This window comes from Cryptomeria japonica, chromosome 7 (genome assembly GCF_030272615.1).
Source record: "Cryptomeria japonica chromosome 7, Sugi_1.0, whole genome shotgun sequence".
Classification (NCBI taxonomy): Eukaryota; Viridiplantae; Streptophyta; class Pinopsida; order Cupressales; family Cupressaceae; genus Cryptomeria; species Cryptomeria japonica.
In genome coordinates this window covers 844,867,517-844,890,288 of record NC_081411.1, presented here as the reverse complement: position 1 = coordinate 844,890,288, position 22,772 = coordinate 844,867,517, and the positions used below count along the sequence as shown (strand labels likewise).

General features: G+C 37.6%; 1 protein-coding gene across 3 annotated transcripts in view; it reads left to right on the top strand.

The window, feature by feature from the left end:
* The first annotated feature begins 1,579 nt into the window (after positions 1 to 1,579).
* Positions 1,580 to 22,772, top strand: part of LOC131032356 (transcription factor TFIIIB component B'') — a 71,757-nt gene continuing 50,564 nt past the window's right edge. The window contains exons 1-7 of one of the 3 annotated variants that reach the window (XM_057963301.2): positions 1,580 to 1,686; positions 1,793 to 1,960; positions 2,085 to 2,906; positions 3,049 to 3,149; positions 3,426 to 3,523; positions 7,919 to 8,129; positions 8,322 to 8,466. In XM_057963301.2, coding sequence (XP_057819284.1) covers positions 1,915 to 1,960; positions 2,085 to 2,906; positions 3,049 to 3,149; positions 3,426 to 3,523; positions 7,919 to 8,129; positions 8,322 to 8,466 — 1,423 coding nt within the window. In that variant the 5' untranslated portion in view covers positions 1,580 to 1,686; positions 1,793 to 1,914. The other 2 variants (XM_057963302.2, XM_057963303.2) reach the window with 2 other exon arrangements.

Below are 22,772 nucleotides of genomic sequence, written 5' to 3'. Positions count from 1 at the left end.
CTTCTTCGATTTGTTGGTTACATGGATTGTCATTCATGGTTGTGAGATTTGGGGGAGTAGCATATCAAACCACAAGCAGCGGCAATTAAAAATGATTCAAAAGCATCTAATAATTAGTAGTCTCAAGGTGAAGCCAACAGTCCCTCATGAGATTCTTTTGGTAGAAATGAGAACATTTTCGATGGAGGCCTCAACAATATTCGTTTCCTAAGTTATTTAAAAATATTAAAACACGGATAAGCAACATTGGCTCAAAATTGTTGTTGAGGAGGAATTAAATCGTAGGAAGAAGACTTGGATGAAGTAGAACAACAAGTGGATGAACACATGAAACATTGGTTTGCAATATTTCCCCAACATTAATGAAGAGATAAAAAAGTTTGTGTTAGAAAACAATAGGACTGCCATGTGGACAAAATAGGGTGGTAAAAAACACATTATATCAAAGAGTTCAACCCCTTGGGGGAGCATGATGAAAAAGACTACACAAGGGCTACAATTAAGGGAAAGGCTAGACTTCTCATCATCTTAGATGTGAGATGGGTAGTCCCAAGAAAGAGTGGCAAGAAAGAACTTGTCTAAATTGTAGTAAAGGGGTGGTTGAAACTGAATGACACTTCATCATTAATTGTGCAACATACGAGGATATTCATATATAGTATGAAAACAATTTGCAAGTGAGAGATTTCAATGAACTATTTAAGGAGGCAAGAGATCCACAACAAAAAAGCCAACATTGAAAAGAATTTGGAAATTATCAAATATGCAACTCTTGATCCCCATAAATTGACAATCTCATGAACGCCATTAAAAATCATTCATTCAATTCAAATAAACAAACATGATACGTAGTGGCTATAGACTTTCTTATTTTAATGTAGAACCCTAATCTCAAAAGTATCAGAATGCTTGTGTTAATTTTATTATTTTTCCTTGTGCATAAAAGCTTCAAAACACATATTGCGTTTCGTGACATCTCTTGAACTCAAAGATTGCACAACTTTGAATTTTCTTGAATATAAACCCTCAAAAGCTAATCGTAGCTTTTGCAACATCTTTTGAATTCATGGACTGTACAACTTTGAGTGCCAAACAAGCCAATGTCTAAGCATGACAAAGTTGGTGTGTTCAAATTTCATTTCTCATGAATTAAGTGCAATTTTGAGTATTTGACTGCACACTAGAATTGAAAACCTAAGAAATTGTACCATTTGGAAGTGTCTTAGAGTAAAATATGAACAATTACAATCTATTTATTTTGAGCTTCCATTATCAATGATATTAGAATAAAAATTGTAAGAAAAGATTGTGTAACTTTTTTTAAATCGACACATATTTTTCTAAACATTAATTTAATTTTTTTTTCAATTTTCCTTACTATATATTCCAATTTACTTTAATTTATTTCTAAATGAGTGTAATTGTAGATGAACATTGTAGATTTATTCCATAAATAAATTGTACTAATTAGTTAAACACATCGGGAGTGTAGAGATGAGGTTAATGGAAGAACAATCCATTTGGAATTTAGGAGTGTAGAGATGAGGTTAATGGAAAAACACTCTTTTGGTGGACCCTTTTTTTTAGGGTGCCATTTACACCAAATTAGTTTTTTAAATATTAAAATATAATCTAAATTTAGAATGTGTACATCGCTTTTCCCTGCCTAGATTGCATTCGACATAGGTATGGGTTTATGGTTTTAGAGGTTGAAGTTGCTGTTTTTTTCTTTTTTGGTATTGCAGGTTGCATTTTTGATCTCCTCTAAATACTTAGTTCGATTTGTGTACAGACATGGAATTGATGTGAGGCAAAACTCTCCAATCTAGATTGGGAAAGAAGGCTACGAGGTCAACAGCACCCACTGGGCGAAAGGGTGCAATCGTTTGACTCAGTACGTGCAAGTCTGAAACAATGTCATTCTTGGATGCATTGGATGATTCTCTAGAATCTACAGCAGGTAGTTCTTCTGCCCCTCTAATATTTATTGCAGTCTATTTTTTTTTTTTAAACCATGTAATAATGTTTCAGATTGACTATAGATTAAGTATTCTTATTCATTTGTACACATTTTTATATGGCAGTTCCAACAATTGGTGCATTTCAACCCAAGGTGAAGCCTAGGGGCAAGAAACCTAATGTTGCAGCCAAATCCAAAGTCGCTGCCGTGGGCCAAAAAACTGCTGAACAACAGTCTGTCAAGGTTGCCCTACCTGAAACCAACTCTTCTGTGAAGGAAAACCATTTTAGTCCCGCTCAAGAAATTGATGCAAGTCACGATGTGGGTGCCTCTTCAATCTGTACAGAAGAGGACCCAGTCGAGGAAAAACCTATTTCAGATACATCAGTGCCTATCAACAATTTAAATGGAAAGATAAATGACCAACGGAAAGGCTGGAGGCAGAAATTAAAAGAAAAGAAAGCAGTTGACAACTCAAAAATGGTATCGGCATCAGTGGAACTTGCCACAGGAAATGATCAGGATGACCAACACAATGATAAATCAAAACAACAGAGACCGAAAATGAGGGGCAAAAAGACTTCTTGTGGCTCAAAAAAATCAATCGAGGAAAGCCCTACAGAAATACTTGATCCCTCAAATGTGGAGACAGGAGAAAACTGCATTGATTCAAATGTGGGAGTTGAATTAAATGATCTATCTGAAAAGAACAACGGTCGATCCAGGCGTCAGAAGCGGAAATCAACCCCTTTGACAAACTATTCGGACAATAACAATTTAAATACAGGCTCAGCCAATATTAGACAATCCTCAGAGGATCAGGAACTAACTGAAGATGTTACAGAAAAACAGACACGGAAAAAGAGGAAATCTTCCACAAATGGAAAGTCTTTAGAATCCACAAAAGTCAAATTTTCTCACAGCACTGTAAGACGGAGAAGGCGTGGTGAGCATATTTATTATTTGGCGGGCAATTGTTATATTTCTAAAATTCTTCTTTTAACCTGTGCCTCAGAGCAGTAGTATACTCTTTTTGAGTTATTGCTTAAACAGAAGTTCACTGAGCAAAATATGTTGATTTTTTACAGTGGAACAGCATCTGCTTGACACTCCTGAAGCTGATCTTGACACATCAAAAATGACCTTAACGGACTTAATCCGACTTGCAGAAGCTAAAGAAAGGAAACAGGTTCTATTTTCAAGCCTTACTAAGTTTTCTTTTTTGATGGCATCAATAACTATATAACAAATGAATTGCTTGTTTGTTTTCTCTCTTTCTTTATTTCCTTTTGAAACAACTCTGCTTCATTGAATATCTGAAGGTACATCATATTTGATTAAACCTGTCAGCATTCACTGTTAGAAACAAGTAGACCGGGCAGTTTATAATGGTTAGATTGTTATTATTTGATTTAACATCTGGTCAGATTTATTGTTTTATTAACCATCCGTTTTTGTTATACAGAAGAAGGAAGAATTGACAAAGAACAAGTTACAGTCAGTTGAAGCGGCTTCAAATTCCAATGCAAATGAACCTACTAAAGAACCAGAGGAAGACCAAGGGTGATGGAAATTATTTTCTGATATGTTTGATTTAGTTTTTTCTTTGTTTCATTGTTTTCCCCTGATGTCTATTCTACTTTGTTCAATATTGAAAAAAGGCAGCGAGATAATTTCTTCACTGTTTTTAATTTTCTCAGTCGTATGGCAAGAAATTCGTCAGATAATGAATGTTTTGGTATTAGATGACAAATCAAGGATGAAGAAAGTGGAGTAATTGCAAAAATGATCTCACGGAGTGGTCATTATTTTAAAGGCAAGCAGTGGGTCAAATCAAAGTTTTAAAACTCGGACTCGCCACGGACTCGGCAAACCAAAAATCTGGATTCGGACTCGGACTCATGAAAGACTCGCGAAAGACTCGGCAAAAAAAAAAACTGTAGTTTTACAAAAAAAACATAAAGAAATTAATGCATTTAGAGAACATAAGAGCGATAATTGAAACATTACACATGTCATATGATCTACAAACACGCATTTGAAATTTCATCATTCATACTCATAGTTTCAACTCTAAAATGTATAATAGCAGCATAAGTTTATAAATGTTTACAAAATTACATATAATGATATGTTGAACTCCAAATGTGAAAAACAACAATGAACAAACTAAAGAGAAGACTACATCTTCCTCTTTGTATTTCTCCTAATATAGCTCAATTTTTCTGATTTTATCTTCTTTCCTCTCCTCCTTCAAACCCTAAAAATCTGTTATAACCAAGCAAAAATGCCAAATGAGGGAAAAAAAAAACAAAACTGAGTTTTATTGCTTGAATGTTGTGTTTTCTGGGCTATGCGAGTCCATATGAAAGACTCGCGAGTCCGAGCAAAAGATGCGCGAGTCCGAGCAAAAGACTCGCGAGTCTTTCATATGGACTCGCCAAGACTCACCTCGCAAGTCGACTCGTGGCTCCCATGGACTTGCGAGTCCATGGTGAGTCCACGAGTCTTAAAACTATGGGTCAAATGTTAAAAAACATACGTAAACATGAAAAATAAACAAACGTTTTGAGTGGATGGGGCCTTTATAGACATATGGGATGACCAAATTATGAATATTGGCATGCAGCTCAATATCCACTAAACAGTGCATGCAAGTGGATTATAATAGATGCTTTTCATGCATAGAAGATATGCATGTGTAAAATGAACTGCTTGGCGCAGACAGGTGAAATGATATCATGGAAGGAAGAAAGGCACAACAGTTAACATCTTTAGTATCGGGAAGGACCACAGAACATTATGTAAGATACTGCGTAAAACATGAATAATTTGTAAGTGTGATTGTATCTGGTTACATATCACAACATTGTGCCAAAACTGTACTAAATCAAGGATGTTTTTCCAAATATTGTTAGTTCAACTTTAAACTTTTGTTGGGAAGATGTTCATTATACTGAACCATCCCTGGAAAAGGAGTTACAAATACTGATCAATGACTAGACAGGGTTATTATTGGGAAAAGAAAGAGAGAGAATGACAATGACAGGGTCTTATGATTATCACAAGAAGAATGCTGAAATGAAAACAATGATTTGAAACATGAAGATTGTGAGCAAATTGGTATTTATAAATACACAAAGTCTTCTAGGCTAGCGTGAAGACCATTATAAATACACCAACTTTGATGCCAAGTGGTTCAACCTTCAGTATCCCATTATAAGCTAGCTTCCTTCTAGGTTCTATAGGGTAGCCAATTCCTTCTATGATGATAGCTACCCCAGCAATCAACTCTTAGTCCTTATGATTGGTCCTATTATTTTGGAGATATTCTTATTTAGTAGTGGATTGAAGCCCTTTTTGTTGAAATGGTTGAATGGATCGGAATACTGAGAGGGGGGGTGAATCAATATTCCCACAATCACTAAAACTTTCTCACAATTTCTAAATCTTTTACTGATATACCAATTTCATCAATTAAGCTCATCAACATGAAATAGCAAATGCAAAATAAACAAATAACACAGCCACAAATGGAACACTGTATTTTATACGTGGAAAACCCAAATGGGAAAAAACCACAGAGAGTGTTAGCTCCTAAGATGATATAACTAGTTATATGGTGTTTACAAAGGGGTGGCTCGCTGCCAGATTACAAAAAGCGGCTCGCTGTCGGAATTCTCACTGCAATAGAAAATAGCGAACTGAGGAAAATTGCATCTCCTAATGCATGGGTCAATTCCAGATTAAGCTCAAATAACAATTCACAAAACTCACAGCAGATCCGGTAAAGGATTACTATTACACTATCCACAATCACTAGCAACAAATCCGGTAAGGGATTACTACACTACTCTGCTGAACCAATCACTTGCAGCACATCCGGTAAGGGATTATTGCAACACTGTCTGCATTCTAACTCTTATATACTCTTCCGCTCATACAACTGTTTTTCTTATTGCAACTGCTTCATTGTCCACAACTTTGTCATATGCATACTTCTTACTCTGCTATACACACTCTGCTTTCTATATCATACTCTTCACACACAATAATATGTTGCTCAGATCAACACGTTATCCAATAAATCCTTAACTGAAAACATGATAACAAAGTTGGCCTCCACATGATCTCCTACATGCTTGCTTCACTCATTTCATTTACCAATGCATACACCCGAAGCAGAACAGGGGTCTATTGGACCCATAAGCATAAAACTCCAAGCACAACAACTCCTAACTCCAAAACACAGATACCACAAATGCCAGAACAAAGTTCATGATAGATACAATAGATACACAGCTGATATGACTGATGCCACTGATATCGAACCTCACACAGTTGATACCGGAACATGATACAAACCAAAAATAAGCACAACTCAGGATTCCGGAGATGAGGATCTTCTGGAAATAACTCCAGTAGATCAACTATGCCTTATTGCTTCATATCTCATACGTTTTCCATTGATGCTCGACCAACAATACCAAAATTGCTTCAACAGCATACACCATCCAGTCCTAGCTAGATAACCAGGTTTGACATCAATGACAACAATGACAGTATTCACATAAGTCTAACACTTTTCATGAGTTTTGAACTTTGATAACAGTGGCTACTGTGCCTTTATCGATTTTTACTAAGCGGGAAGAGCAAAAGTGGATAGATCATGAAATATGTGCTCCCATATATCAAGGATAAGAAATTGGCTAAATGCCTAGATGGTTTGCTGGCCTTATTGACAATTTTAGAATGAAAAATGTGGTCTTCATTAGTATCACTATTTTATAAAATTAGAATTGAAGAAATATTGGGCTCTTTTCTAAAGACTGGGTATGTTTTTGAACAGACTAAAGAATGGACAAGACCATTGAACTTTACTATTTTCTACTTTTTAGAAAGCTAATTAAAATACTTAATATTGGATTTTTTAGAGTTGTATAAAATCCCTTAAAACACAGGTTTCATATGATTTTTTGCATGCCATAAATATTGATGTAAGACTTGTTCAGATTGAATTATTGACTTAAAGAAAACAACTATTGAAATGATAAACCTAAAAGCACCCAAGTAATGAAACATAGTGTTTGATGACTGTATTGTCAGAAGTTGAAATCTTTATATTTGGTAAAAATGGATTCCTGACGTACAATTTACCAGATACTAAAGGTAACAGAGGGAAGCTACCCATGAGACAACTATGAGGTACAATATTGCAGATTAGCATTCAACACATTATTTCAAACAGCATGGCATCGTATAAGTTCAACTTCTTAGACATTCATTTAATATCATTCTAATTGCTAACAAAACACAAGCAAAAAAGTGCATACTAGACTAGACAACCATGAATACCATTTTTTTTAATATTCTTTTAGCAGGATGGCAATACATCTCTAAATGAACATTCCTGATGTCATTATTATAATTATAATTGCAGAATGTTATTAAAACACTTCTAAATACAGAGGAGACGAGCACTTATTATATACTGAGGTTATGCCCTATTGACATGCTGAATGAAGCATTTAACTATATTCGATTTTCTAGGTCAATAGATAGCAATCTGCTTGGAAGGTAGGAAAACCATAAATCTTCTGATCTAAACAAGAAGCTTGAAGTGAGAAAATGTCATTCCATATGTTGAAAGAAAAGAGTTTCTGGAAAAGAAAAACAATGTAACTAGAGATAAGTAATTGGTGTTTCTTCTAATGAGACATTCTTCTAAATGGAAAAGTATTCTAAATGATTTAGTTTGTCGAAATGAGTTTTGTCTCTTCTGATGACCTTTTTTTTCTTTTACCACGATTATTGGCAATACAAATGTGCTTTCTTAGTTTTGTTTGCCATATTCCTGAAATCACTTTCATTACATAATTATGATTCGTTAATTCTTTAGCAATGCTGCAACAGTTTGTATCACATTAGCAAACTCTGGTTCTCTTTTTTATTTTCCAGGGCTATGCTTGCTCCTCAAGTTAAAGTTGTAAATGGTCAGATTGTTATCAATGAAGAGAGCCTTGTAGTTTCCCATCGTGATCTGAACGCAGATGATTTTCGTACATATCGAAGAGTGGAAGAAAGCACTTCCAAACTGAACTATCATACCTATATGAATCGAACACCTGCAGAAAGATGGTCCAAGTCTGACACTGAACTATTTTACAAGGTAGAAGGCATTATGGTTGGATCTGGGTATTACTTTCTTGTCCTTGTGATTAAAACTTTTTAGTTCATCACTCCTGTATGGAGTCTGAGCACAGAGAGAAAAAAAACCTGATGGGACTTAAATTCATGTATTTGCTTTTCTGGGTATTAAAAATATTTGCTCATTGTTGTCCTTAAACTGCCTCTGGTTCAGGCTATGCAACAATTTGGGACAGACTTTGGAATGATTAGGCAACTATTTCCTGGAAGAACACGCCGTCAAGTAAAAGCAAAATTTAAAACAGAAGAGAGGAAAAACCCATTACAGCTTGCTGACACATTACTTCATAGGACACAAGGTAAGTGTTGTAATTCACATATGATGATATAAGCTGTCATATGCCCAAGTGATGTATCTTCTTGTTATTGTGATTTTTTTCTCATCTTTTCTCCCTCGCTAAAACTCTTTTTTAAAATGTAGGGTGCTTGTGTTAATTTAAATGAAAGAGTTGTATGGATAATCTGTAGTTCTCTGTTATTCTTACCATTAAAATAATTTTTAACTGACCAGAAAACTAGCCAAGCTATTTATGCTTCAGCTATCTATATGTCATTGTGTTAAGAGACCTGCAGTCTCACACATTTACAAAGCAAACCAAAAGGACATGCTAGCGATGGGTATAATGATGTACCCTATGTTTGTTTCCTTGGTGTTTAGGAAAACCTGTCACAGATAGATAATATCCATCTAGGTCCTGAGTGGAATCATTACAATTGTATTTGCATTGGTTCATGAGAGAGAACATACTTTGCTTCAGATTTTTGATTTAAATCAAATCTAGGCCATGGTTAACCATCATAACTTTAACTGGGTCCTTTGGCAGATTTGTTCCTCCAGTTTTATTTAAGTTGGGATTTTAATATTAGCTTTTCATTTTCACTTGATATATGGTCTAACAAATCACACCAAAATTCCATTAAAACTGTGAAGAAAATAAATATTCAATAGACTGGCTATGTAGTCTATGTTTTTAACCAGTAAATCTAGTAAGATTAAATGCTTTTTCCTTAAAATTCGGCCTGGTGATTTCATGAATGCTACATTTGATTTTCTAATCTCTAGCCTGGGACATTCAACTTATTGTGATTACCTTTTCCATACTGCTCACAGAATGCTATTTTTATTAGATTGTGGGACTATTGTATGAGGCAAATTCAGGTTGCTGTGACTTTTGTTTATCTCTGTGTGGAATGTTTCTAAAACTTTGTGGGACCTATTGACTCAGCACGCATTCTTATATATTTTTTTCTGTGGGATGGACTGATTTCCATTCCCCATGGGTTTGGTGATTTGGTTATGAAATTTGCAGTCTATTACAAGCCCATGCAATATAATAACACTGAATATAATTGGCCAGGTCAGGAGCTTTTTTTACCTTTACATAATCCAAATGTTAAGAAATGACAAACTAAGCAGCAACTGACAATAATTGTAAGTAAACGAGATGGTAAACATGTTCACAGATTTAGAAGTAATAGATGGTCTTCAAATAAGTTCCTTGCTTGTAGGCATATCCCATAGGAAACCACAAGGATACGTTGATTGCAAAGGACATGTTTGTGTTAAATATTTTAACATAATTAGATCTTTTTTTGGTCAGTCCAAAGATTTTCTATATCACATAATAACATCATGATGTATCAATGACCAACATCAAAACATTATCCATCCTTACACATAAACCAGGATATAAGGCACATATTCTTAAGAAATGCCCAAATGAGTTCCACGCATAATGCCTATTCACAAAGATTGATCCGTGGCAATTGAGCACATAATTATAAGATTGGAAAGCTGAGCCATGTGGAATGAGTGAGGGACCTGTTGATGTGTTTTTTATGCACATGCGAACACAAAATAAAATACCAAGGTATCTTATCCTCTCTTGAATAAAGTCTTTCAAATGCTATGCTTTGCGATCAACTGAGATAACTCCAAGGTTCCTATTGTCGGTTCTCGACTTGTGGATAAGCTCAATTGGTTGATGTGATTGCTGTTACTCCAAGGGGCCTTACATCAAATATTTGAATGCTTGAATTTAGACTCTAATTACTTGCGTGGACAATAAAAAATGGGCAAAAGGGATAGGGTTCAAAGAGTCTAAATCTAATCCTAGGAATGCAAGAGACAATGAATGATTGAGTGAAATTCAACCAAGCTTTGCTTCGCCATCAATGAACAACTCTACAAAGCTAGTGCGATCTCCTAAGGTAGGTACATGATGTTCAAATTATTATCAACAACAAAGACATCATCAAGGCAATGCATATTCAAGTGTGAATAGCAATTGAAGTTAAGCTCATTGAGAATTCCAGTTGACCACACAAGGCAAACTTACAATCAGCAAATTGCTAGTGGTGTGGATAAACGAATTTCATCATTAATCATTCACAACTCCTTTCATTCATCTAATTATTCATCATCTAACATGAAGATCCAACAAGAAACCCTGCAGTTGTAAAGAAACAACACATTCCACCATAACTTCAATGAAAATGAAGTTTATTTACAACCTAGGCAACAATTTCTGCCTTCTCCTCATACTCTACTCTAGCTGCTATCTGCTATTAAACTATTCTTGAGCTACTAACTATTAATCTACTAATCGCTGTTAATTATTAGTATTAACCTTTACAAATGAGAAGTTTGAGCCTTATATAGAGAGCTCAACACAATTCAAAGGCTTAGATCGATTTGAGATCAATGACCGAGATTACAAGATGAAAACCCTAATTAGGGTTTGTTACAACAAACTTTTCTTAGCCAATGAAATAATTACAATAGTTGGACACATGTTTTCTTTAGAATGTTTGACCAATAGATAGTGAGGGTAGGTACATTGGAGTTTGTGCCTCCATGGATGAGTCAGGTAGATTGCATCTGGACATGCTGATGTGGAACCTTCTGATTGATGGAATGGTGACCAGGATGCCACCTCAACTTGCACTTGTGGACTGGATTCATCATCATGAATGAGTATTGAATAATATCTCTTGATACTCAACATTATCAAGCTTCAGCAGTGATGATGATGAAGGCGCGTTTCCAAATTATATCATGTTGTTCAAGATGATCTTCTAACTTTGATTAACTCTTCTGAAACTATCCTATTGAATGTTTCAATGCTGAAAGCCATGAAGGTGCAAGGTGTAGATGTTGACTTCCTCTTAGTTTTGAATCTTGATATTGCCTTGGAATGAACCTTTGATGTCACAGCTGCTTCTTCACTCCTTTGGAATTCTTTCTTTGTGATTCCCTTCATGCTGTTGATTCTTTCATCCACATCCTTGGATGTGTGGATCATGTTCTTGTCTAAGTGAATCCTTCCCACTCCCTTGAAGTGTCCCTTGTGAAGTTCTCTTTTAGCATCAAACATCAGGTCTGATAAATTTGTATTAGGTCTGATTTTAATGACCTAACTCAGGTCTGGCTGTAGGCAAACTTTCTGTCTGATCTGCCTCCTTAAATTGCTGTGAAATAATTTTGCTGATGTTGAAATGATCCTTCTCTTATACATGCTTAATCGCACCTTTTCACCTCCTTGGTATAGCTGACTTGCTTTTGAAATTTATTTTAAAGTTTCCATGGTTTTGAATTTTCAAAATACAATGCTACACGTTAGCCTTCATCTCCTTTTAGCTGGCATCAAATGTGATTAATCTTATTTTTAGATCAAACATTTCCTTTTGGTGTGTGGGCCCCTTTCATCCTAGGTGGCATTAAGACTTCTTTGATATTGAACCTCCTTTTATCCTTTATGCGTGGGTTTTGGAGTCAAAATAAGGTTTTTGGCCCCGATTTCCTCCTTGCTGGCGCTAAAGACTTACGTCTTCTTGTTTTGTATTTTAGTGGGCATTGATAGGAAGTTCGTTCCAAAGAGGGAGCACAGGAAGTGCACTTCACTCCAAAGAGGGAGCAAAGGAAGTGCAATTCGCTCCTAAGATGGGGCAATGGAAGTCATCTTCGCTCCAATTGAGGAGCAATGGAAATGCAGTTCAAATCACCATCCAGCCTGCTCTTAGCCACCTTTTCATCAACTTGCCACTCAATTCATACCTTAAGTTTCTTGTTCTTCATGCATGGAAGTGCATCAAATTACCTTCAAAGAATGCCTTGGAAGCTATGTTGCTCTCATGAGGGGACAATGGAAGTCAAATTCGCTCCAATCGAGGAGCAAAGAAAGTGCATTTCACTCTCTTGAAGGAGCAAAGGAAGTGTGCCAAAATCGTCATCTCTAGCAAATTTCATCAACTCCTCCATCCATTCGCTTGTTTATGCCATGCCAATGAGCAAGGTCAGCAAATTAGGAAGTTCACTCCTATCAAGGGGCAATGGAAATGAATTGAAATCGCCCTCTAGCAACATTCCATCAATTTCTCCATCAATTCTTCATCATTTAATCCTGGCTCCAAATCTCATGCCAATCATCCTTGTTAATGAGCAAAGGAAGGCAGGTCGGGGTTATGCATGGGCAAAGGAAGTTAGGCCGCTCCTGCCATGGGGCAATGGAAGGAAGTTCGCTCCTCCAAAGGAGCAATGGAAGTTTGCTCCTAGGAGAGAGCAATGGAAGTGCATCAAACTCTCCATCTCCAGCTTGCTCTTAGCCTTCCAACCACTAAGAAACCTCAAAAAGCACTTCTTCCATTCAAATTCTGCTTTCATGTGTATTGTCACATCTGTATTTGCAAACTCGATCAGCTTTTCTTCTCTCATTTGTACTATATGCCGGTGGTACTTTGGATTTCATTTGCAGAAGCAAGTCTATTTGATCAATATTGCTCACCTTATTTCACTCAGGTAGATCCGTGTTCTGTGCTTTATTGGCACAAAGTGGCATCTTTCACCTTTGTTTTGAACAAAACCTCTCTTTGCTTGTGAATTTCCACTTCCTTATTGTATTGTTGATTAATCCTTGTGATTGTATCAGTATATTAGTGAGGTCTTATTCTGCTTCATGTAAAGTAATCCTTGAATGCTACCTCAAACTTGATGTTGTCTTGAATGTGAGTTGCTTATCTTGAATTTGATCTTCTTGACTTCTCCACGTGACTGGTCCTCCATGCTTCCTTGAATGCTCATCTTTCCCAGCCTTCCATTTTCATACCAAACCTGAAAGACCAAGAAACGCCTTAGTTTAAAATTGTGAACAAAAACACTAGGTTAAGGAAATGTGAGATGATTCATTGGATTCGTTTCATGAAACTCTTTAACATCTGGAAATAGCACCAAGGGGTTCTGCACATGATAATTCAAATCTGCAAATGCACTTTCAGACCTACAAATGACATATCAGTTCTGGACCTGCACAAAATTAGGGAGGAAAACACCCAAATTTGAATATGAACAACCTGTTCGTCCTCATGAATTGCTTCCCTTCTTCCCTGATTTGGGCTAAATTTGATCTTCTTGAAGATTGCATTAATTTCTGCTTGAATTCATATGAGGACTGCATAAACTTGTTCCCAAAATCTGATGTAGGTTATAATTCATGTCTGCCAGATTATTCACTTAGATCTGCACCTCCTGAATTCTCCTTAGTATCTGATTACCTCAATTAAAATATGAATTCGCACCTTTATCTTGTCATTTACTTATGCTCATTTTATGATCTGATTTTGAATTTAAATCCCCCCAATGTTTTGTTTATGTGACACATCTTTTACTTCAAAGGCCAGCTTGTTTATTTGATTATTTCCTTAGTGCCACACCTTGCCTTTATATTTTATCGTGGATTTAAGGGGCTTGAGCATGTGCTGGGGATGGTGAGTTGGATGCTTTTAAAAAAAAAACCCTTAAAACTTTTTCTCCATCTCAGAATTTGCTGGGGCCCAAGCATGCTACGTGGTAGAGGGGGATGCAATTCTTTAAAAAAAAAGGTTTTAAAATCTTCACATTGAGGTTTGTGGTGGGGCCCAATAATATGTGGCGTGGTAGAAAGGGATTAAAGGCAATGAAGTGGATGGAAAGAAGTGGTAAGAAATAGCCACGAGGGTGGGATGGAAGGAATGTAAAGGGGGAGGATAAGAGGAGTGAGATGTAGGGAAATGAGGGGTGAGTGAAGGTAGATACGGGGGTTAGGTGGCAGGTTAGAAAATGTAGGAAATGGAAGGTGGGTTAGGATAGGATAGAGGTAGGGGTAGGGTGGAAAGGGAGTGTGTGTAATGTAGGAGATGGGGTAGGATAGAAGGTAATCTTAGGGGAATAGGGGGTAAAGGGTAAGGTAGTGTTGTGACGTATTCACAAATCACCCCATTGCAAATGGGGACCCCTCCTTTTTTGCTTTTTTTTGCTTTCTAGGTTAGTCTTCTTGGCTTAGTTGTTTAGGCTTTGTGCTATTGATCTTTGCATTGGAGAGTTTGTAGAGAGCTCATTGGGATAGGATGGTCTCTTTGGGCTAAAGTGAGTAAAATGAGTAGCAAGTGAATTTGGATTTCTTTTTTGAAACCCTCCCCCTGGTTAGGCCTAAGACTTGTTTCTAGGGTTGAGTCTTGATTGAGTTTGAGGAAGTCATTGTATCATGCTAGGAGTCTTGCCTTTTGAAACCTATGCCATTGAGTCTGGTCGAGGATGTGAATGAAGGTGTGAATCATTTGAGTCAGAGTGTTGTCAGGACCTCTCTTTTGCCTTTCAATCAAGCTAAACTCCCGCTTCAAAGCATCAACTAAGGAGAAATGAACTTAGATTTGACCTTCGACACTAATTCGAGCAAATTTTGATCAGACCATGAGAGCTAAACTCGAAAATTTGTCAAAGAGCCGAGAATTTGAACTTAATTGTCAAATTCTCTCCTGACCCTTCCAAGGGTACAGGAGCAAATTCTTCCTAAGCTCCCTTTTGCTCTCCTAATTTGGACAAAATCTCACTTTTAGGCTCGGATTAGAGGAAAATCAACTTGAATTCACCTTTGAAAGTGAATTTGAACACGCTTGAACTTGAAGATTTGATGAGGAAGAGGGGAATTTGAACCAAAAGATCAAATTTGCTCCTGACCCTTCCAAAGGTACAGGAGGGAATTTCCTTAGACCTACCTTCTTCCCTCTAATTTGGATCAATTTGGTGTTTTTAAGCTTTGATTTGAGGAGAGGGTGATCTTTCTAGGCCTTGTGAATGAGTTGAAACAAGTTTGAATATTAAAACATGAAGAATTTGAGCTCAAGAAGCAAAATTCACTCCTGACCCTTCAAAAGGTACATGAAAGGCTAATAGCTAAAGACTCTACCACTATCCTAGAAAGCAGGAAAAAGTGGGGGTCCCCATTTGAAATGGGGTGATGTGTGAAAACGTCACAACAGGACCATTAGCAACAAAATATTATTGTTAATTTGAGTTGTATTTTCCTTTTAGGATTGTAGATAATCTTTTGTAACTTGTGCTTTGTTTGCCATTACTTGCTATGGTTGTTTGTGGACATTGATATAATCTCTTTCCTTTCAGGTATGTAGAATCAAGGAGCTTGTTGTAAGTACCGTGGATAGTATTTATTGATTTTAAAGATGTAACCCCTAAGCAAATGAGCCTTCTAGCATTGGGTATGGTGCTTTATATTTATATTATTCAATAGATAAAGATTACCTCACTGATTCAAAATGGATGTCTTGTGTACAGGAAGTCTTTATTTATTTCTTGTCTTCTAAATATGTAAAAGAGATTATTTGGTAGGGCATTGTTTGGATCATAGTTCTTGGACACGCCAGGGCTCGGCGAGTCCAGAGCTAGGTGACCTTGGGCGAGTCCCAGGGGCCCAAACTCGGACTCGTCCGAGTCCTAGGCGAGTCTTGGCGAGCCTAGCGTTGTGACGTATTCACACATCGCCCCATTACAAATGGGGACCCCTACCTTTTGCTTTCTGGGGTTTGTTTTTCTAGGTCTTTTAGGGTTTTGTCTATTAGCCTTTGCATGCTGAGTGTTGCCAGAGGGATCACTAAGATAGCAGGCTCTGTTTTAGCTAAAGGTGAGTCAGTGGATGCTCCAGGTTAAGGTAATCTTTGAAAGTCTTCCTTAGGCCTAGTTTTGCTCTTGTTGCTAATAGTGTCTTGTTTGAGTTTCAGGAGGTCAATAAGCTTGGTGAGTGAATATCCTCTTTGAAGGTTTGAGTTAGGTCAAATTGGTGAGTGATGAAGTCTAGAATGTCATCTTGATCTTCAAATGTCCTGAAATTTGGCTAAGTTTGGAATGTCATCCTAATCCTGAAATTTGACTAAGTCTGGAAAATTGAAGAATCCTCCAAAAACTTGATTTTGCATTATAACTCCTGGAGGTCTGAAACCACTCTCAAACATCTTGACAGTATATATGGAATATAACTTAAAGCATAAGAAAGAAGAAAGACCAAAATGAATCTTGACAGAGAGACCAAAATGCCAAATTTTGCTCCTGACCCTTCCAAAGGGTCCAAAGCGAATTTCAATTTCACTCCTGACCCTTCCAAAGGGTCCAGAGCGAAATTCTCCATAAGACATTCTACTTTGACCCAAACTTAGAACTAACTCATTCCCAGGCATTATTGAGGGCAAAACACTTGTTTGGATGAAGAAATGTGGGAAATGAAGTCAAGATTTGAGCCTAAATGTAAATTTCGCTCCTGACCCTTCCAAAGGGTCCAGAGCGAAATTCTTGTAAGACCCTATTTTTCACAAAATCTTGAGCAAGATGTCAACTTGAAGAGAAAAGTCACATGATCATGATGGAAGGAAGCCTAACAAAGTATGTCCAAGGCATGAGAAGGAGAAAAGAAGTGTGAAATCAACCCAAAACTAGAATTTCGCTCCTGACCCTTCCAAAGGGTTCAGAGCGAAATTCTCCCCTAGACACTATTTTCTCCCTTTTTTGGACCAACATCCTTGTTCCTTGGACATGGTGGGGGTAGATTGATATGTTCTTGCCTCAGGAAGTGATTGAAAGCATTGAGAAATGAAGATTTTGACCTAAGACATGGATTTCGCTCCTGACCCTTCCAAAGGGTCCAGAGCGAAATCCACTTTTCCTCCACTTTGCTCTTTGATATGACCAAGTTTGTTGACTTCTAAGGTGTGATGGGAAGGCTTTGATGCATATTTGTCTTTGAGAGGAGGTTTGAGGTGATGAAGTGGTGGAAATCAACCTAGAAGGAGAATTTCGCTCCTGACCCTTCCAAAGGGTCCAGAGCGAAATCCTCAGTTTGACTCCCTATCTTGCCTAAAATGATGAAAACGACCTTGTCTTGAGCTAGTTTGATGGTGGATTCACTTAAATGTGGAGGAAGGAGCTTGAATTTGATTAAGTTTGAAGGCGAATTGGATGAAGGAAGTGGAAAACCAACCAAGAATGTGGATTTTGCTCCTGACCCTTCCAAAGGGTCCAGAGCGAAAATTCCCACAGACCTCATTTTCTTCCTTGTTTTGGCCAAGTTCTTAGTTTCTAAGGCATGTTGGAAGGTGGATTGACATGTTTTTGCCTTAGGGAGTGACTAAAAGTGAAAACGTGAAGGAATTGAGCTAAGACTAGAATTTCGCTCCTGACCCTTCCAAAGGGTCCAAAGCGAAATTCTTGAAGGACACCTATTTTCCCTTGGAGATGGTCAAATCCTTGGTTTTTATGGCATAGATAGGTGTGGAGTGACGTGTCCTTGCCTTTTGAGGTGGTTTGGAGTTGAAAGAATAAAGAAATGTGCTCAAAACTAGTATTTCGCTCCTGACCCTTCCAAAGGGTCCAGAGCGAAATTCCCTATAGGTCCTGTCCTTGGCCTAGGTCCAGAGCAAAATCCTTAGTTTGACCCCCTATCTTGCCTAAAATGATGAAAACGACCTTGTTTCGAGCTAAAAGGATGGCAGATGGATTTGATTATTGTGAGGAGAATTGAGTTTGATCAAGCTTGAAGGCAAAGAGAAGCAATGGAGTGTGAAATCAACCTTAGTCAAGAAGTTCGCTCTTGACCCTTCCAAAGGGTCAAGAGCGAAATCCTCAGTTTGACCCCCTATCTTGCCTAAAATGATGAAAACGACCTTGTCTTGAGCTAGTTTGATGGTGGACTCACTTAAATGTGGAGAAAGGAGCTTGAATTTGATCAAGCTTGAAGGAGAATTGGATGAAGGAAGTGGAAAACCAACCAAGAATGTGGATTTTGCTCTTGACCCTTCCAAAGGGTCCAGAGCGAAAATCCCCATAGACCTCATTTTCTTCCTTGTTTTGGCCAAGTTCTTAGTTTCTAAGGCATGTTGGAAGGTGGATTGACATGTTTTTGCCTTAGGGAGTGACTAAAAGTGCAAACGTGAAGGAATTGAGCTAAGACTAGAATTTCGCTCTTGACTTTTCCAAAGGGTCCAGAGCGAAATTCTTGAAGGACACCTATTTTCCCTTGGAGATGGTCAAATCCTTGGTTTTTATGGCATAGATAGGTGTGGAGTGACGTGTCCTTGCCTTTTGAGGTGGTTTGGAGTTGAAAGAATAAAGAAATGTGCTCAAAACTAGAATTTCGCTCCTGACCCTTCCAAAGGGTCCAGAGTGAAATTCCCTATAGGTCCTATCCTTGGCCTAGGTCCAGAGGAAAATCCTCAGTTTGACCCCCTATCTTGCCTAAAATGATGAAAACGACCTTGTTTTGAGCTAAAAGGATGGTAGATGGATTTGATTATTGTGAGGAGAATTGAGTTTGATCAAGCTTGAAGGCAAAGAGAAGCAATGGAGTGTGAAATCAACCTTAGTCAAGAAGTTCGCTCTTGACCCTTCCAAAGGCTCTAGAGCGAAATGCTTGGGAGACCTTATTTCCTCACTAAACCATGAAATAAACACCACTTTGAGAGCAAGTTGGCTTGATGGTGATAGAAGAAGGTTTGAGAAGTTAGATTCAAGGCAAAGAAAGGAGAAAGGAGGTGTGAAATGAGCTCAAAGACAAATTTCGCTCCTGACCCTTCCAAAGGGTCCAGAGCAAAATTCTTCAAACCACCTATTTTCTCCTTGAGTGAATCCAAAACTTTGATCCCTATGGCATGGTTGAAAGTGGAGTGGTGTATTTGCCTTGCAAGGAAGATTGGAGTTGAAAAGATGAAGAGTCAAGCCTAGAGGGTGGATTTTGCTCCTGACCCTTCCAAAGGGTCCAGAGTGAAATTCCCCAAAACCTCCCTTTTCTCTCAATTTTGTGCCAAGCCAAGTGTGGGTCAGGGTGAATTAGGATTGGAGATGTCCTTAAGCATGGCTTTGAGTTGCTAGTGATCACCAAATGTGAAGGATTTTGGCCTAGAAGGAGAATTTCGCTCTTGACCCTTCCAAAGGGTCTAGAACGAAATTCCTAAGATCACTTATTTCCCCTTCAAAACAAATCAAACGTTTGGTTCTTATGGCTAAGATAGGAATGGAGTAATGTTTTCTTGGCCTTTGAGGTGAATTGAAATGGAAGAATGAAGGAATAAGCTCAAGAGCAAGGATTTTGCTCCTGACCCTTCCAAAGGGTCCAAAGCGAAAATCCTAAAACCTATTCTATCTTCCAAAATTTGTGCCAAGCCAAGCCTAGACCAAGGTGAGAGAAGTTGGGAGATGCCCCTAGGATTGCCCTTGGATGGATTTTGACTACCAAAAGCAAAGATTTGAGCCAAGAATGCAAATTTCGCTCTTGACCCTTCCAAAGGGTCTAGAGCGAAATTCTAAATAGGTCTTGTCCCTGGCCATGGTTTTTTAGCGAAATTCTCCTTTCTAATCATTTTGAGGCCAAGCAAGTGTAGTCATGTTGAGAGATGAATCCAAAGATGATAGTCCAGGTATGGAAAGTGAAAGGGATAGACCTAGGTGAAGGAAAACAAGCAAGTCAGGAATTTCGCTCCTGACCCTTCCAAAGGGTCCAGAGCGAAATTCTCAATTTCACCTAATTTGCTCATGATGAAGGTCAAGTTGTGGATTCCTAGGCTTTGGTGAAGAGAAGGATAGCGTATGCTTGCCTTGGAAAGCATTTTGGAGTAGAGACATGATGGAATTTGTCCAAAAATGTAAATTTTGCTCCTAACCCTTTCAAAGGGTCCAGAGCGAAATTCCTAAGTGGTCTACTATTTTGCCTAGGTCCTTGAGCAAAACCTTATCCTTGGCAATTTGGAGGTGAATGACTTGATCTTGGTGAAATAATGTTGAAAATGAGGTCTGATTGAGCAACTTTGTCAAAATTCACTCTTGACCCTTCCAAAGGGTCTAGAGCGAAAATCTAATAGGGCCTTGTTGACGTGTATTTTGTACACTATCAAACACAGAATAAAATACCCAAGGGTACCTTATCCTCTCTTGAATAAAGCCTCTGATTGCTGAAGATATCGCAAAAAAGGATCAATCAGGATGACTCCAAGGTTCTTCGTTGTAGGATCTCTACGTGTGGATAAGCTCTCTGTGGTATGATGTGATTTACTGGAATCACAAGGGGACTTACATTTGATGATTGAACTTCTGATCTGCTTTGAATATTGCTGGAACACAGGATCTTACTAGCTTTGATTTGAAAAAAAAAAAAAAAGATGAGGGCGAGGAAAGGATCTAATCCTAACACTAAGAATGTAGGAACAATGAATGATCTTTGATGAAATTCTAACTAAGTCTTGTTTTGACATCACAGGAACATCTCCACAAGGTTAGTGCGATCTTCGAAGGAAAGCTTTATGATGTTCAAATCATCACTGCAGGCATAGACACCATCAGGTTGATGCATATCAATGAAGAAGCGACAATTGAAGTTAAGCTTAAGCTAAATGATTCCAGTTGACTACACAAGGCAAGTCTGCAATCAACAAACTGCTAGTAGTATGGATATACGAATTTCACCATCAATCAAGCACATTTCTTCCACTCATCTAATAACATGAAATCAAATATGAGAAGTATAAAGACCATGCAAATTGTCGAATCGACCCATAAATTTCACCATTTCTTCAATGAAGTTACAAGTCTTTTACAACATCTTGGCAACAATTTTCTTTGCCTTCTCTCTCTACTCTACTCTAATTGCTATTCTATCAACTAGCTAATCACCTTCTAACTACTCTCTATCTGTCTTCTAACTGCTTCCAACTATATCTCTCTTTACAAAATGAAGAGTCGGGGTTTATATAGTGCCCATAATACAATTCGATGGCTAAGATCAATTCGAGATCAATGGCCAAGATTCAATAATGAAAACCCTAATTAGGGTTTGTTACAACCATTACATAACATTTAATGCTTGACTAATGAAATAATTGTATTGCTTGGACACTGTCCTCTCTGGAAAATTCGACCAATGGATAGCTAGGGTAGGTACATTGAAGTTTGTGCTACCTTCTATGAGTTAGGTACATTGAATCTGGACATGGTGAGGTGGACCAATCCGACTGGAGAAGTGATGACTAGGAGGCCACCTCGTCTGACACTTGTAGCTTGGTAGATATTCAATTTGATGTTGTTGAGAAGCTGTCTTTAATTAACTCTTCTGAAATTATCTGCTTCTTCAATGAACCCTTGTTCTAACTCCTTTTGTCCTTGATGTGCAGGATGATTGATGTACCTCGCCTTGGAATGCTGGATTGGAAGAGGTTGCCCTTGTCGATGCTAGGCTGGATCGAAGAAGGTTGTCCTTGTCCTTGCTTGATCGTCCTTGATGAGAACCTGCTGACTTGTAGATCCTCCGGGCTTTGGAGTCGCCATCTTGATACCTACACAACATTTCAAAATTAGTAATATATCTTGAAATCTAAAAATTAAACTTTAAAAGGAAGATTCAAGATTTTAATTAGGAAACTTCATGATAAATCTTGAGTTATCATTTCCTAATTAACCATGGAATACTTAGACTTTTCTAAAAAATGTCTAAAAAAATCAAACCTTGAAGTTCAAAATTCAAAACTTCAACATTGGGACTAGGATGATCTCGCCATACCTCCACTTGAGAATTAATTCTAAAAACCGATGCAAAAATAAGGTGAATTTTGGCTAGGCGAAATGTAGATTGAAGTCCTTCCTTTAGCAAAATGCGCCTCCTTTAGTCTTCAACACTTGAGGAAAATTCGCTCCAAATAGGCCAGCTTTCGCACTTCTTCTTTGCTTCTCCAAATCGCACTTGAAACAATGAGTGAATGATTTGAATAATGAAAACATGCCCCAAATATATAGAGCGCTCACCTTTTCACCTCCCCTTAGGCCGACTTGATGAAAATAATAAAAATGATACCTCAAGCGCTCCCTTTTTTAATTTTAATTTAATAAATATTAATTTTAAATGCCTTAATAATAATAATAAAAAAAAAATCGATCTTCCAAGGCTTAAAATTAATTATTAAATGCTATGCGCTTTTATTAAATGCCAATTTAATTAATTCTTTTTTCAAATATTTCGAAATTGATGATTTTGGCATTTCATGCGATTTGGAGGATGTTAACGTTGGGACATTGCAAAAATAAAGAATGCACATGCTAAGCGCTTTGGTCCTTTGGTGAGGGACGGGAGCACTTTTGAAAAAGTGGCATGGTCCTTCAGTGAGGGACGGGAGCACTTTTTCATTTTTAGGCTAGGATTCTCAACTTTGAAGTCAAACCTTTGTTCACCACGCCTTAGAAGATTCTTCCCATCTCATACAATGTTGCCTTAGCATAATCTCGGAGGGAATTTGTTGCTTTTAAAAA